At 34.6% G+C, this 15,678-nt stretch overlaps 1 protein-coding gene across 1 annotated transcript in view; it reads right to left on the reverse strand.

Annotated features, from left to right (window-relative positions):
- Positions 1-5,844: 5,844 nt before the first annotated feature.
- The window catches only part of GRM8 (glutamate metabotropic receptor 8), a 702,547-nt gene continuing 692,713 nt past the window's right edge, over positions 5,845-15,678 (reverse strand). Inside the window, exons 10-11 of the mRNA XM_045576508.1 lie at positions 13,415-13,661; positions 5,845-6,416 (exon numbers count right to left, since the gene is read on the reverse strand). Coding sequence (XP_045432464.1) covers positions 6,367-6,416; positions 13,415-13,661 — 297 coding nt within the window. The 3' untranslated portion in view covers positions 5,845-6,366. The remainder of the gene's footprint in view (positions 6,417-13,414; positions 13,662-15,678) is intronic.

Here is a 15,678-nt window from a genome sequence, read left to right on the forward strand (position 1 = left end):
TCTCATAGATTCTAAATGGAATTAGTGGTTAAAGTATCTTAATTATGTGCTTTATTGTTTAAAACCCATCTGCAGTAGCTTCCCTAGGAGCTTTTGATATGCATCTTAGATAACAGTGTGTGTTGGGGGTAGGGACAACTTTGGCATACAAAAGCAATTTGGAGTCCAGGCATTGGTGGCAGGGAGGAAAGTATTAGTGAGTCCAAAATGGAAAATGGGAAAAGAGTACCTAGAATGTATGCTGAGGATATTGGTCACTTGGACAATACCATCAGAGATATAAAGAAATTGAGAACATTATGAGAAAAAAGAAAAGAAAAATCAATAAACCATACTTCATCTATTTTATAATTTTGCCTCATACAGGCTACTACCCTGTTTCCCTGAAAATAAGACAGTGTCTTATATTATTTTTTTCTCCCAAAGATGCGCTAGGTCTTATTTTCAGGGGATGTCTTATTTTTCCACATGCTAGGTCTTATTTTCGGAGGATGTCTTATTTTCCGGGAAACACGGTACTTCTGTCTCTTTGCAAATTTGTAAACGTCCTCAAAAGGGACCTTTAAGCTGCAGTGTTTCCACACTCCATTCAGAAGATGGGCTCCATAGGGGAAAAAAGTCCCATGGCCCCACACTCACCATTAACCTGCTCTGCAGACTAGAGTGCCAGAGGGAAGTGAGGGGCAGATGGGTTTATAAATTCTACCGTGTTTCCCTGAAAATAAGACATCCTCCAAAAATAAGACCTACTTACAGGTTTCCTTCTGAGTGAAATATAAGGCATCCCCCCAAAAATAAGGCCCCTCCCTAGGCCAAACATGAGAGATTTGGTCCACTGATTCTGAAAGAAATGGAGTCACAAGAAAACTCAGGAATTGGATTGTTATGATGATGTTCCAGAAGATGATGACATGATTGTCATTGAATAAATGAGTAAATTCTTGATACTGTAGGATTCACAGTTTGTCTGGTTTGTGTTGACAACTACCGTACTACCGTACCGTATACAGGTAATAAATTTCCTTTATTTTCATTTAACAATAAATGTGTACCGTATTCTTCATGGAAAAACAAGACATCCCCTGAAAATAAGACCTAGCGCATCTTTGGGAGCAAAAATTAATATAAGACATTGTCTTATTTTCGGGGAAACAGGGTAGGATATTTGTAGACAAGCAGAGCTCCATTCATCATACCTCCACATCTCCACTCCTGTCTTTTGATTAAGAAGAGTTCATTCTTGCTTCTTCTGCCTGGAAGATGCCAGTGGCAGGATCTGAGAACTCTTTGTTGGGATGGGACAGGTTTAATAGCCAGTGACAAATAATAGAAGATATTCATGGAGATAGGGTAAATTATCCATGGTTTGCCATCTTCAGGGATACTCTTAAAAAAGTTTTCTTCTTTTTTTTTATTTATTATACTACAAAAAGGGAGAGAAAATACTCACAAGAGATGACAGTTACATTTTCTCAGATTATTTGTGGATCTGCTAGATAGGGAACTCTTAGCTACCCTTTTATTCATACTTACCCTCCATATCATATTCAGTTTAGCCTCTGAACTGGAAAAATAGTAAAGAGTAAAGACAGGAAAGAGTAATTAAAATACAGACCTATCCCATAGCCCTTCCATTACTAACTGGATTATTTTAACATGATTTTAGGTGTATTTGTGATCTTTATTATTCAAGTATAGATGATGTAATGCTTGAAATTATGGGAAGCAAAACAATGAACTATCATTCTTCAGAAAAATTATTCAAACCTTGGAAATAGAAAAAATATATTAATGGTTATTCTTTCAGTATGGTTCTGCATTGGAATTTCTATCAACATGGCCACTTTATAGTTCCATAGGCACAATGAGTAATTTGTTGATTTGTATCCACTAGATTCAAATAATGTCTGTCCAATGGAATATCCTCAATGTTTATGATTTACTAAAGGCCCAGTGCATGAATTCATGCACAAATGGGGTCCCTAGGCCTGGCGAGCAATCAGGGCCTATCAGAGCTGTCTCACACAGTCCCTATCAGGGAGGGGCAGATTGGGGTCTGCAGGCCATGGGGAGGGACTGTGGGAGGTTGGCTGTGGGAGCACACTGACCACTAAGGGGTAGCTCCTGTGTTAAGCATCTGTCCTCTGGTGGTCAGTGAACATCACAGCAACTGGTCAACTGGTTGTTCCGGTCATTCGGTCGTAGCAGTTGCTTTGGCTTCTATATATATAGATTATACTATAAGACACCAAACTAACAAAATACTTGACTTCTTCATTTTACCTACTGTATGTAGGAGCTATATTTTTAACTTTAAAAATATAGTTTAACAATGTAATACTTTTTGCTAACATTCAAACAGCATCTTTTATTCTAGTGAACTTCCCTAATGGGACTAATTTCATTGATAAATGATCTTTCTTTTTCCTATTTAAAAATTGAAATATTACATTGATCATTTGTATTTCCTGTTTTCTATAAACATATCACTCATACATCCAAATTATGATATGGTCAATTCTTATATGTTCATAGGTCCCAATCAATGATGGCTATCTTGATGTCATAACAAGTTATTTGTCCTATTTAGTTTTCCTAAAGCTACTTAATTAAGCAGTGAGCAATTAGAAAAATGTATTTAATAGTTAAAATTTCTTTTTTTTCTAAACTTATCACTCTGAAAACAGTTATAGAAGTCAAAACATATGAAACTACATTAATAATACACTGAGTTCAACATAGAAAAAAAACATTCTGACTGTCCTAGCAAAGAGTTAAATTAAATTATGAAATAAGGCACACCAAAGCACTAACATCATTAAAGGTTATGCTACAAAAAACTTTTAAAATAAATAAAACTGAAATAGAACAATTACACAAGCTTTGCTACTATGTTTATAATATGGTACTTTCCAAGAGTGACAGACAGTTGGCAAGGTTATTAATATTCATGGATGTAATTCCTTCTTCAGGAAACCATTTCTTCTAGTTAGGGTCAATTTTTTCTTTATTACTCATATCCTCATCAAAGAGAAACCATAATAAAAGCAAAATGAATTATATCTGAAGATTATTATATATGATTAGAGTATTCTACAATTTGTTATTATTCCTTAAATATCCATTCTTGTAAGCTCATGTATTTTTAGCTATTTTATTCTAAAAGATAGATGGCCATACTAGCATTAAAAGAAATAGATAAATGAAATGAGAAAAAAATGGCAAAATTGCATAATAGAGTTTAGAAATACCATTTTTTTTCACTTTCTACTGAATAAATATCAGTGTTGGCTAATATAATTTAGAAAATTTTTAATATTTTTCTATGCCATCATTGGTAAATAATAGAAAAAATAGAGTTAAGAGGAAATAAAATATAAATAACACAAACTTCCCTTCCTAGTGAGAGTTCCTGTAATATGGTATTTAATTCAAATAAAAAAAAATCTAAAATCCTGTTCATCTGACATGCCACATTGTTTTGGTAAAATTTTTGATAAACACTAAAAATTAAGGTACCAATTCAGTTCCTGTTCCTGTTCCAATGGGCCATCATCCATCAAGTTTAAAATATGAGTGTTTTGTTTTTTTCTTAACAATTGTTTGGTGACAGATCAACCATAATTGATTTAGACACCTTCAAATATTAACTAGTATACACTAAAAACTTATAAAAATTTCAATCAGATTTGGCCCAAGGTCACACTAATATATCGCTCATCTTCTACTACGTAGTGACATTTGTTGAATATTACCTTGGGCTACATTTTTAGCATTTCTTCTGGCATGCTGAGATTAGATGTGACATTTCTTGGCCATAATAAAACACAAGGTCAATTCTAAAAAATATAATACTATATATTCCATTCAATTTTATTTGCTTATCTATAGTACACAGGCAGTTCATTTTAAAGTATGGGATTTAGGAATCACTACTAGCACATGCTAAACTCTTCTCTTTACAGGATACCTCCCCACATTGTCACAGCTTATAGGACCACCCCTGGAGCCCACAGCAAAACTCCTGAGAAAGAAGCCACAGTGGAGGTCAGAATTCTCCAGCTCCTGCTTTAAGAGGCTAAGAGAATCTATCCTCCCACTACCTGGGTAGGATTATAGTTTCATCAAAGAGAAAGTTTCCCACTGATATAATGTTATAAAGGATGATTGGCATATGTAAATCCACCACAACTATTATTCAACTCGATTATAAGTAAAATAAGATTTTGAAGAACACAAAACAAGAATCAACTATTTATAAAAGTACTTAGGAAAAAACAACTCATTGGTAAGTTTGTAATAGGAAGAACATTTTGAAATCTCATGTGTTATGCTTAATATTTTATTTTTTTCCTAAAACTGTAAAAGAAAACAAAAAACAAAAAACACCACCTTTGGCCTGGGAGCCAGTTTTATTCTCATAATCTCCCTGTTGCATCCCCTTACCCTGATTAGAGTCAATTAGTAAATGAAAACATGAAAATATACTTGAATTTTGTTCTCTGAAAAATATGCAAGACTTGTGAAATTCAAGTATTTTCTCAACCAAACATGGATACTTACAAGTAAAAATTAAGATAAAAATCTTAAAAACCACTAATAATCTTCAATGCAAAAAACAATTGCAATTACTTCATGGTCTGATTATTGGTTCTGAGCTACATGGCACAAAAAAGTAAATGTGCAATTATGTTTTATTTTAAGCTAGCTCTTATCTAACAAGGCACACCTAGAGGTGAGTTTAGGATCTTGATTATAGGATTTATTTACCAGGAATTTGGATTATCAAAAATTTTAAAAATAATGCCCTTACTCCTTGATTTAAATATCATCTGCAAACAACAAATACTGTTAGAAGAAACTCAACAAAAGGCCAAAAAGCCTTCTGTCTGCAGCTTTCTGTCTGTGTAGGCATCAGGTAGTGTTACTCTATTTTGAGGGAGCCTACACTATGCTACTTTCACTCTCTATTAAATAAAGTGACTGTCGATATTTGGGTTGAAGCTATGGAGCACTTACAGCTCTTTATATCTATAAGGAGAGCAATGAGCCATCCAACCTAACTCAGTGGAGAGAACATTTACTAACAAAATGATTGTAGAGACCCATTGACTTGATGGATTTCTGGGATTGTGAAAATGGGAACAGATTTGAAAGCCTTTATCAGGCTCCTTTATCCATCCTAGCATGGCTTATTAGCATGACACAAGCTCCCAGTACTCTCTCTCTCTCTCTAATGACACTGTTCTATGAACCAATGAATGTTTTCATTTGGAAAATAAGAAAGCACTGACATATTATCTGAACTGTGGTTTCTTTAGTGATGCCAGGAGATTAAATATGCTAATTCTGTGCTTTGAGGAATGTACTGGATAAGGCCCATTACTTGACCAATTACAGTGGGTACTGGGCCTGGGTGAGAAAAGGTTAATAATACATACCTTGAAATACTTCATTAGGCAAAAGTTCTGACTTAGAAAACAGAAAATTTCAGTGACACTCTGATAGAACTTTAAAGTGGTGATTTTCATAACACATTTCATCATTTGTTAGCTTTGAAACCTGAAGCAATTCACCTCAAGCTATTGCTTGATTCTTCATAAAAGAAGCAATTATGAAAAAAAAAACTACCACATAAATCTTGAAATATTCACAAAGTCTTCCCTAAATAATTCTCTTTCATATAGGAATAAAGGAGTCTTCTTCATATATACACGAGTGTACAAAAACACATTCTTCCCCCCAAAATTCTATTTCCTTTGGCTTAGTTAGGCGACAGCAGAAGTGCCAACGCCAACTGGAGTTTCCCCTGGCTTTAAAACTGGAACGAAACAACTCTCAACATTTGCAAAACATTCCTTTATTATTAGAAATAAATTATTTGTATAAAAAATTGCATGCGTCAACCATTGCATTTATTTTTAGCACAACCCAGGGCTTCAATCCATCAGCCATTACAAGAAACAGATTCATTGTCTTATACAAGTGAACAATGTGGCACAGGAACAGGAGTTCTCACAATCACAGAAAAATACTTACAAGAGTAACATCAGACATGGTTTATTTCAACGGCATTTTTTTTTTCACAAGCTAACATTAGTTTTCCTTTTGTGATTTATTTTTAATTGCTCGTGAGTAAGCAATACTTTAGCTTGAGACTTCATTGGTTGTATTGTATAAAATGGGTTTCTTCTCTCTCTCTTGTTGATATTTTTGGCTCATGGCTACTTTTTGTTCCTCACAAGATTGACTATGGATTTGATTGACTGTAGTCCAAAGAGATCTCCAAGAGTAAGTCTTGGTGGTGTCATGTTCATTGTTTGAGATCACATACCAGATTTCTTCATAGTGTGTCATTTCCCTTTTTCAGATTGAATGATCACTGTAGCTGATATATGTTGTCTTGGTAGAGGAAGCTGTTAAGATAAATTAAGACAAATTAATAGTATGTAATAATAAATTATTTTGATAAAATGATTTTAAAATTCAAATTCCATAATGACTATTGTTGTAATATTCACTTTGTACTAAGTTACTTATTATTTTTAAACTATGTAGTAGGAATTCAATGATTGTAGGAATAAAAATGCTGCAGCAATTTTAATCTGTAAAACCACTAGCCTCACTTATGGTATAGGTGTTAGCAGAATATTAAAAATGTAACAGTTCAAAAAAAAAGTGTAACAGTTCTGATCTTTGATAAACTTGGGTAAAATACAATTTTTTAAAAATATATATTTTTATTGTTTTTAGAGAGGAAGAGAGAGGGAGAGAGAAATAGAAACATCAGTGATGAGAGAGGACCATTGATTGGCTGCCTCCTGCACGCCTCCCACTGGGGATCAAGCCCACAACCTAGGCATATACCCTTGACAAGAATCAAACCACGGACCCTTCAGTCCACATGCTGACGCTCTATCTACTGAGCCAAACTGGCCAGGCTAAAATATAATTTTATGTGTGTGTTGATTAATAAAGATGAAATATGAAATATGAAAAATGAAAGGACAAATAAATTATCCTGCAATATAAAAAAAAAATTATTAAAGCCTCAGTTAAATTCTTTGAGTCTACTTTGATGACCAAAAAGGGTTACTAATTATAATTAATTGTACTTTGAAAATGAATATATCTTCCATTTAAAAATAGTACTTAGACTCTAAAAAGGAACATTATAAAATATCAAGTACATGGAATATTTATAAACATTAAAGTAAATATGTGTATTGCCAATACAAATTTATGATCTGCTTTTATCCAACAGATACAACTGGAGAAGTTTAAAAAATAAATAGAATCAAAGGAGGATATGAATATTTAATTATATTAGTACCAACTTACTATGAAGTAAAACTCATTATTGTAAGACTTTTACAAAGATATAAATAAAAAAATAATTCTAAGTCAAATTTATACTCATGCTTACATTTCCAGAGAATCTAAATCCAAAGAATTCATTTAGGTTTTTGAAAGATGTTTTTCTATAAAATTCTGGAATGAATAATCTGAAGAAGAAATTTATGGGAAGCATGCAAACTATTATATATGTGTTTCATTACATAGATCCAATTCAGGATGAAACAGATTTTTAAAGAATAATTTAGTGTTATATGGAGGCTAAATGGATAACAGAACAAGACTCTTCCTTACGTATGCTGTCTACAAGAGACTCACTTCAGATCAGAAGATATAAACATATTGAAAGCATAGGGGTAGAAAAGATACTTATTGAAAATGAAATTAAAAAAAGCTGACAAAATAGACTTTAAAACAAATGCTATGTAACAAGAGACAAAGAAAGAACCAACAATTCCACTTGTGGGTATGTATTCAAAATTGAAAGACATATACATCTACCCTGTTTCCTTGAAAATAAGACAGTGTCTTATATTAAATTTTTTCTCCCAAAGTTGCGTTAGGTCTTATTTTCAGGGGATGTCTTATTTTCAGGGAATCACGGTATATGCTCATTGTGGCATTATTTACAATAGCAAAGATAGAGAAGAGATCTAAGTGTCCATCAGTAGATGAATAGATAAAGAAGAGGTGATTTTATATATATATATATATATATATATATATATATATCAATATATATATATATATACATATATATATATACACACATATCACACAGCCCTAAAAAAAGAATGCAATAACATGGGTGGATCTTGAGGGTAAAATAAGTTAGACAAAAGTAAAATAAGTTAGACAGAAGAAGACAGTGCCTTGTGATTTAACTTATATATGGAATCTAAAGAACTTAATAAACAAACAAGCAGAAAAGAAACAGACTCATACATACAGAGAACATTTTGATAGTTGCCAAGTAGAAAGGGGTTGAGTAGATGGGAGAAAAAAAGTGAAGGGTTTAAGAAATGCAAATTGTTAGTTACAGAATAGTCACAGGGATATAAAGCCCAGCATAGAGAGTATAGTCAATAATCTATAATAATAAAAGCATAATATGCTAATTAGACTGGGTGTCCTTTCAGATGACCTTCTGAACAAAGCCGGGGCTGCGAGGGAAGCCTGGGTCCCAGGTGCCAGAGGGATGCCAGTGCCAGCAGCCAGGGGAAGGAAGGCCTACTCTTGCATGAATTCCATGCATCGGATCTCTAGTATTATAATAACTATGTATGGTGTCAGATGGGTATTAGATTTACTAGGGTAATCACTTAGTAAGTTATGTAATGTATAATCACTGGGCAGTACACCTGAAATTAATATAATATTGTATGCCAACTGAATATAAAATTAAAAAAATATTTAAAGTAAAAAAATGTATAATTTAGTTTTTGAATATTGAATAAGGAAGTTGTAAAGCTCTTCCTCTTAAACAATTGGCAATCAAGCTCATTCCATTTTAGTGGACATAACCACTGATTGACCAGATAAACTCTTACCAGATACTGAGATCATGCCAAGTTCACCATCACTAAATTAGCATAGATAGCCCAAAGAAGTGCTAATATTTTTGCTATGTTTAATATCCTTGAATATTATGAGATTCATGCCAAAAATAGGTGACACATCTGCTTATATCATTTATATTGCTCTCACTCCTAGGTTATTTTTGTGGCACAGTTTAAAGGAATATTTTAGACCTGGATTTAAGTTATGTTTCTTGTACAATGAGTAAAAAAAAAAATTTCACTGGTCCTCAGTTACATCACAGGTCAAAAATGTAAAACATTGTTTTTTTGGTTTTGTTTTTGTGAGCATGGAAGTAGATTTGTGAGGATGGAAGCAGAAATAGGTTTGTGAAGGGCCAGCTGGTGTCTAAATGAGTCAATATAGAATTCTATTCTTCTACTTACCTTTCCAAGTGAAACATAATGATTTTTATGCTTGTTTGCTTTATTGTTTTATTTTTATTTCTAACTTATATAATGCTTTCAGATGTCTCTAAATTTCTTTAAAATAAAATAAAATCTTCAACCATGTTTTTGAAGGCCTTTCATAAAACTTTGCAGGCAAGATAAAGAAAAATTGTCATAAGAGTTAGAAAATGACCCTTAACAAGGTTGTTCAATTGCATGCCTTAATCAATATATTCAACAGTAACTAAAAATATACAAAATATTTATCAAATCCATAGGTAGCTAGAAAAAATATGATTGAAATATAAGAACAAATGTCTTGAGGAAGATGATATTTAGATATTAATTCAAGCTAAAATGATTTAGATTACTGTAGACTATCTTTAAGAATCATTCCAACTTAAAGCCCATAGCTAGTTAAAGATCCATACTTCATTTTTTGAACTCCTAGAAGTAATCTCCAGAGGAAAAGATGATAGAATTCTATTGAGAATTGAGACTATCATGTACAAAGGGAAAGCAATCTTAATTTTTCTAATGTTTACAAAAGGGAGTGCAGGGCTCTGATAACCAATGACTTAGTCAACATAAAATCAGTGATAAGGCACAAATCTGCGAATGGCAAGGATCTTTATCCCAGAAGTATTACAGAGTGAAATCCATCAAAGATGCAGAGATGAGTTAATAGAGAGAATTTTTACAGAGGTAATGAATATGCTAATGTGAAAAATAGTTTTAGAATACAGCAACAATGAATTTCCTGTGCATACCACATGGTGCTTATAAGCTAGACAAAGCAGATATACCTTCAACAGATGCTATTTTCATGAATTATGCATGAACATAGTTTAAGGAGTATCATGTGACAGTCTTTGTTATTTGGATACAGTTGATAAAATTCATATATATTAACTTTGTTTCTAACTCCCATCCCAAACTTTTATGAAAGAACAGGAGCTGTTTTGTTTGGAATGATGGATTCTGCGAATTTAGTAAGTAACATAGACCTGTTGGTCTTTTTTTCCAGTTTCACATTACTTACATTTTCCTGCATTTTGAAGCTTTAAAACCTTAAATATATGACCGGAATTCCTGGCATTGACAAGTCATCATTAAGATGAAGTTTTTACAAATAATGGACTAGTAGAGCTGCTCCATGGCCAGGAAGGTCAAAAGATGCATGCATATCATAAATCTTAGCTAATTTGTCAGAAAAAAAAAATCTCAAGAATAGAATTATAGTGATAATCACCAAAATCCTCAACATGTTTATAAAAAGAGAGAGGAATGCTAAAACAACAGTTTTTTAATTTTATGTCTTCTTGTTTCTATTAGCCACAGGCCAATCTATATATTCATGGCAACAATGATATATTTACCTTTAGATGGTGATTTACAGTTTACAAAGCACTTTCATGAATGCCACTGTCACTTCACTGTAGTGATTTATCAAGTCTGGTAGCAGAAAGTATGATAATGCAGCCACACAGATGCTGTATCAGTGCATTCATCAGCCCTGGATTTATTGAGAATACACTCCACCCATTTCAAGAGGAGATGTTTAAATCTGAAGAGGGATGGTATTAGTTAAATGGCAAAGGCCTTTCTAGTACTTAGTTACACTTTTAAAGACATAAGACATATTTCTAGAAGACATCTATAGCATTCACATATTTGAGTTTTTGAAACGTTTAGAGGGTTTGTGATTTTAGAAGACTTTTGACCTCATTAAAACTACTGGTATATGTAGCAAAGATAACGGTGACACAGAAGTTCATAGTACTAGCCATGTAAGTGAGTGAAGGTTAACAGTGGTCACCTAGAGTGGGATTGTGCAAGGATGTGTGAAGATTTCATGCGGTTTCTCTTGAATGTGCAAACTTTGGGTGCAATTTATTCAAACCCAAACTACTCCTATAAAAGATGGATACACTCAAATCTCCAAGGTATAATTTAACCCTCATCTAGGTAGTAATTGACTTGCTCTTGATTCACCCTTTCAACTTGATTTATATTCTAAAAGTGAGTATCAACTCCTCAAGAATATTACCAGCTTACCTTCTATACACGTCCCACAATTGCAATATTTATTATTTCAGAGAAAACAGGAAAATGTACACATATTATATAATTTCTGTTGATAATTTCATCATCCACAGAAAAAAATAGAAGGGAAAGAAAATGTATGGGATTATTTCTATATTATGGGATTAGTCTTTAGCAACACTCAAAACCTTCCTCTTCAAGGAACCTATTTCCTTTTTAAAAGGTTAGGAAACACTGATGACTTTTTTTTTTCTCATTACAGTTCAGAGATGAGTCTGGGATCACTGGTATTTATTTCACTGTATCTTTGGATGTTCTATTTGCAACCGTATCACATAAAATTTTCTGGATTAAGACAAAAAAAACAAGCGCAACTATAGATTCTGATAGATCATACTAAGAAGTGTCAGTGTTCAAAATGTATCATTGGCTAACAGCAGTTTCCTGGCATTCTACAATAGGTTTTAACTTCCTGCCCTGCTGCTTTCAAGGCAGAAAACACAGATAAAATTCTGCCCTCAAATAACAAACATTCTACACTGAATGCATTGAGAGTAGCTATAGGACATCGTTGGCTAAGAGACCAAATAGGCCCATTATTAGTAAATTGCTAACCTATAATCAGAGATGATTATAATAATGTTTTATGATAACCCATCCTTGTCATATCTGTTCTTGCAGTTTCTCAAGGTTGCATATTTGCAGAAAGGAGAATATGTGGGGAGTGTCTGTAGATTTACTAAAAAGTTTATTCCTCTACAAGTGACTACATTTGGTATTACAATAGTAGAAGTAATCTTCACTAGACCTAGCTAATAATTCTAACAATTCTAACAATTTAAGCCAATAAGTTTAATTAATCAATACTTATCTTCTAAGGATATTTTTGCATATGGGGCATTTAGAGTAGACAATATTCATCTGGAAATCTTGATGATTATAAATCTAGTGAAGACTAGAAGTTATAATAATAATTAAGTCAGATAAAAACAACTCTTAATCTTCCCTGAATTTCATGTCAAAAGTACAGAGAATTGGGGAGACAGCCTGCCCTGCTGAAGGAATCTGAGAGGAAGACAGTAATTTTGCACAGGATTTTAGCCTGAATTATTAAATATACATGTTGTATCCCCAAAAGATAGGAAGCCCCTCTAATTCAAATGCCTTAGCTTTTATTTCTTTTTGATCCATCTACAGAACTAGTACTGTGATGTTGGTTACTTTTGTTTGTTAGTTTTAACTATACTCAGGTTTCTGGTATTCTTTATAATATAAATCTTCAAACATTTGCTACTCTTCGATAGATACCAGGAAGAACTGCATAGATCAGTTAAACTCTCCTGGATTACCTTGGTACCACTCTATCACTATCATGTGCTTGTTTAGGGATGGACTGTGAAAGGTAGACGAGGAAGGGAAAACACAGTGGTGGTTGTGGAAAGGATTCTATTTTCAGGATCACAAGTCTTTCAGGGGAGAGCTCCAACTATATTAATTTATTCAAGGTGGGAAGTCAAAAGAAGCCAACAAAGGGGACCACTTGCGGGAAATAAGTGTTAACTATCCTTTAACTTCATATGTCAGTTCACCAGTTTTCACATTTCCCCAAATATCCAAATGACATTTATTTGTGTAAGATCTTTGATAGTATGTCCCATAAATATTAGGTAGCTATTAGGTCTATAAAGAGCAACCAATAACGAACTAACAAAGATTAATGATTTGTTCCTAATTATTAAAAGGTAATTTTTATATTTGGAAGATAGTTCCACGCTCAGTAATGCCTCCAAAGAGAGACTTGAATGTCATACTCTGTAAAGAGATCGTGTGTGCATGGTATGCTTTTCAGAAGAGCCAAGCACCTTGAAGACGTTTGGTTAGAACCAAATGGATCTCACAGCCATGATGGTCTCATGGTGTGCAAGTTCCATCATGCCCCTGGAGCCATGTGGCGCAGACCCCAAGACTCGTAGAAGAATGTCCAACGTACATCTATTAGGAAGTGCTCCCGCTCTTGACCATCGGAAAGTCTACGGATGACTTACTGTTGGTTTCAAGACTCTCACAGAGTTCATTTTTCACCTCGCCGTTGGGTCTGTCATTTCCTTTTTGGATCAGTTTGCTTTGCATGGTGGCAGCTGTCACCACAGCCTTGAAGCTCCTTTTGCGTTTTTGAACGTTCTGCTCTGGATGAAAAATTATAATATAAACCTTGGGCATATAGAGCATGCCCAAAGACACCGAAGCACTTAAACTCATGGAGACAGTAAGTGTTGTTGTTTGGATGTACATCTGAAGGGAGGAAAAAGAAAATTAATGTTGGTAAACCTGATCTAAGATAAAGCAAATAACATAATCATTTTCTGGAATTATTCCAGCTTCTCTGCTTAACTTGAATGAGAAGGCAATTATGGAAATTGCCCTTAATTATAGTCAAGCATTTCTTCATCCCATCTGCAAATGCAGGTAAGTTTGGATTGTGTAGGAAGTCCAATTGTCAAAACAAATAGACAACATATCTATGATCCTTATTAATATCTGTTCACCCTAATAATACCTCTGAAAATGTAAAGTCATCAAATTATATCTGGAAAGCCCAGAACCCAAGCTAATTGTGTCCTTTTTAATAAAGGATCCAAAAACATTCAACTTTGGGTGGAGGTGGAAGAAGGCACAGAGGGATAAAAGGTAATGGGGGTAAAATAAATACACAGTATTAATATTTTAAAATAAATAAGTAAATGAATAAATAAACAAAAAACATTCAACTTCAAGGGTAAATACCTGAACCAACCTCAGGATTGCATGGTCCTAGGGGAGACAGTTTCTCTGAACAGATAATAAAGACTTGAGGTAAAGATCTATCCAAACCATGAGGAGTTCTTCAGTCACTAGTATAGAGACTGTTCCTGTTTGTGAAATCTTCCATTAGGTTACTGATTTTGCTATTCAATTCATCTACCAATAAGGCTGTCTTTTTGCACAAGACCGCATTGTGAGCATGTGAATACCCTTCAACAGGTGATAGAAAATATGGTTTGTTTCAAAGTTCTCTTCCTCCAGGAAGTCATCAATAATAAGTCTTATTGTAAAGATAATGTTCTTTTTTAATTTTACTCTTAGTGCCTAATACAATGAAAAATTAAAACAATAGAGCACTTCCTTAATGTATAATGATGTGATTATAACCATTTATATGAACTTTGTAGTAAATTATATGAAATGTATAGCTAGAATATAAACTTTGTTAGAGTCAATTATCTATATTTTTTCTTACATACGTTGAAGAAACTACACAAGACTCCAGACACAATAATAACTCAGAAACTTCTCATTGTTTTTTGTGTGAATATCTTCAGGAAGATATGACTTATACTCAATTTGATTTACACAATTGTAGAGAATCTGCTTCCCATAATATTCCACCCTGTCAAACACACACCAGTATTGGCTATAACACATGGCTGATGACATCTCAAGTCAGCAGCACAATGCGTAGCCTCAGTTGAGCTCATGCATGTTGGGCTCATGTATACCTGCTTAATAGAGACATGATCCCAAAGATTCTGTCAGCAAAGCCATAAATTACTACATGGCATGACCTCATGCTAACTGCCAATAAATGAAACTCACAATAAATTAGAAAGGACTGAGGTCTCCCCCCATGGTGACCACCCCTTCCCTGCCGCTGAGTGAGCTCCTGCACTCCACAGAAGAGGACAACACGCTGTCCGTCTCCTTTGAACAGGTGGTGCCACGGTCCCCTGTCACCATGAGTGAAGCCTCCCCCATAATGTGGACTTGCGCCTTCTGCCTCTTTGAGTTTGAGCACTGCTAGGCTATGCCTATGGTGATGGTTGCCACATTCCCTGGCAGCTCCAGTGACAGCAGCACCTGGTCCCAGGAGCAGGCAGGAAATCTGGGGGCTGAGGAGATGCTGTTTACGTCCATCAGCAAGTCCCTGCCCATACTGCCTGACTCAGACCCCCTGCCTGCTGCCCCTGGCACTGCACACTCAGAGGAGGACATGGAGAGCTACCTGACTCCAAGTGCCCCACCACTGCTCACCTTGCCCCCCAGCTGCATGGTGGACCCCCAGCTGCTGCCCCTCAAACAAGCCTTGCTGATAGAGAGCCTAAACTGTACCCAGAAGTCCCTGGGTTGCCCCACCCCCAGCACTGCCAACACCAAACCCACTCTAGTGATCACCACTAAGACCAAGGGGCTACCTGGACCAGTCTGTCACTCAGCTCCCAGAGCAAGTCCAGTGACAAGAGAGATCTGGCACCCTTGCCCAGAAAGTCCCTGG

Source organism: Pipistrellus kuhlii, unplaced genomic scaffold (assembly GCF_014108245.1).
Source record: "Pipistrellus kuhlii isolate mPipKuh1 unplaced genomic scaffold, mPipKuh1.p scaffold_m20_p_10, whole genome shotgun sequence".
Classification (NCBI taxonomy): domain Eukaryota; kingdom Metazoa; phylum Chordata; class Mammalia; order Chiroptera; family Vespertilionidae; genus Pipistrellus; species Pipistrellus kuhlii.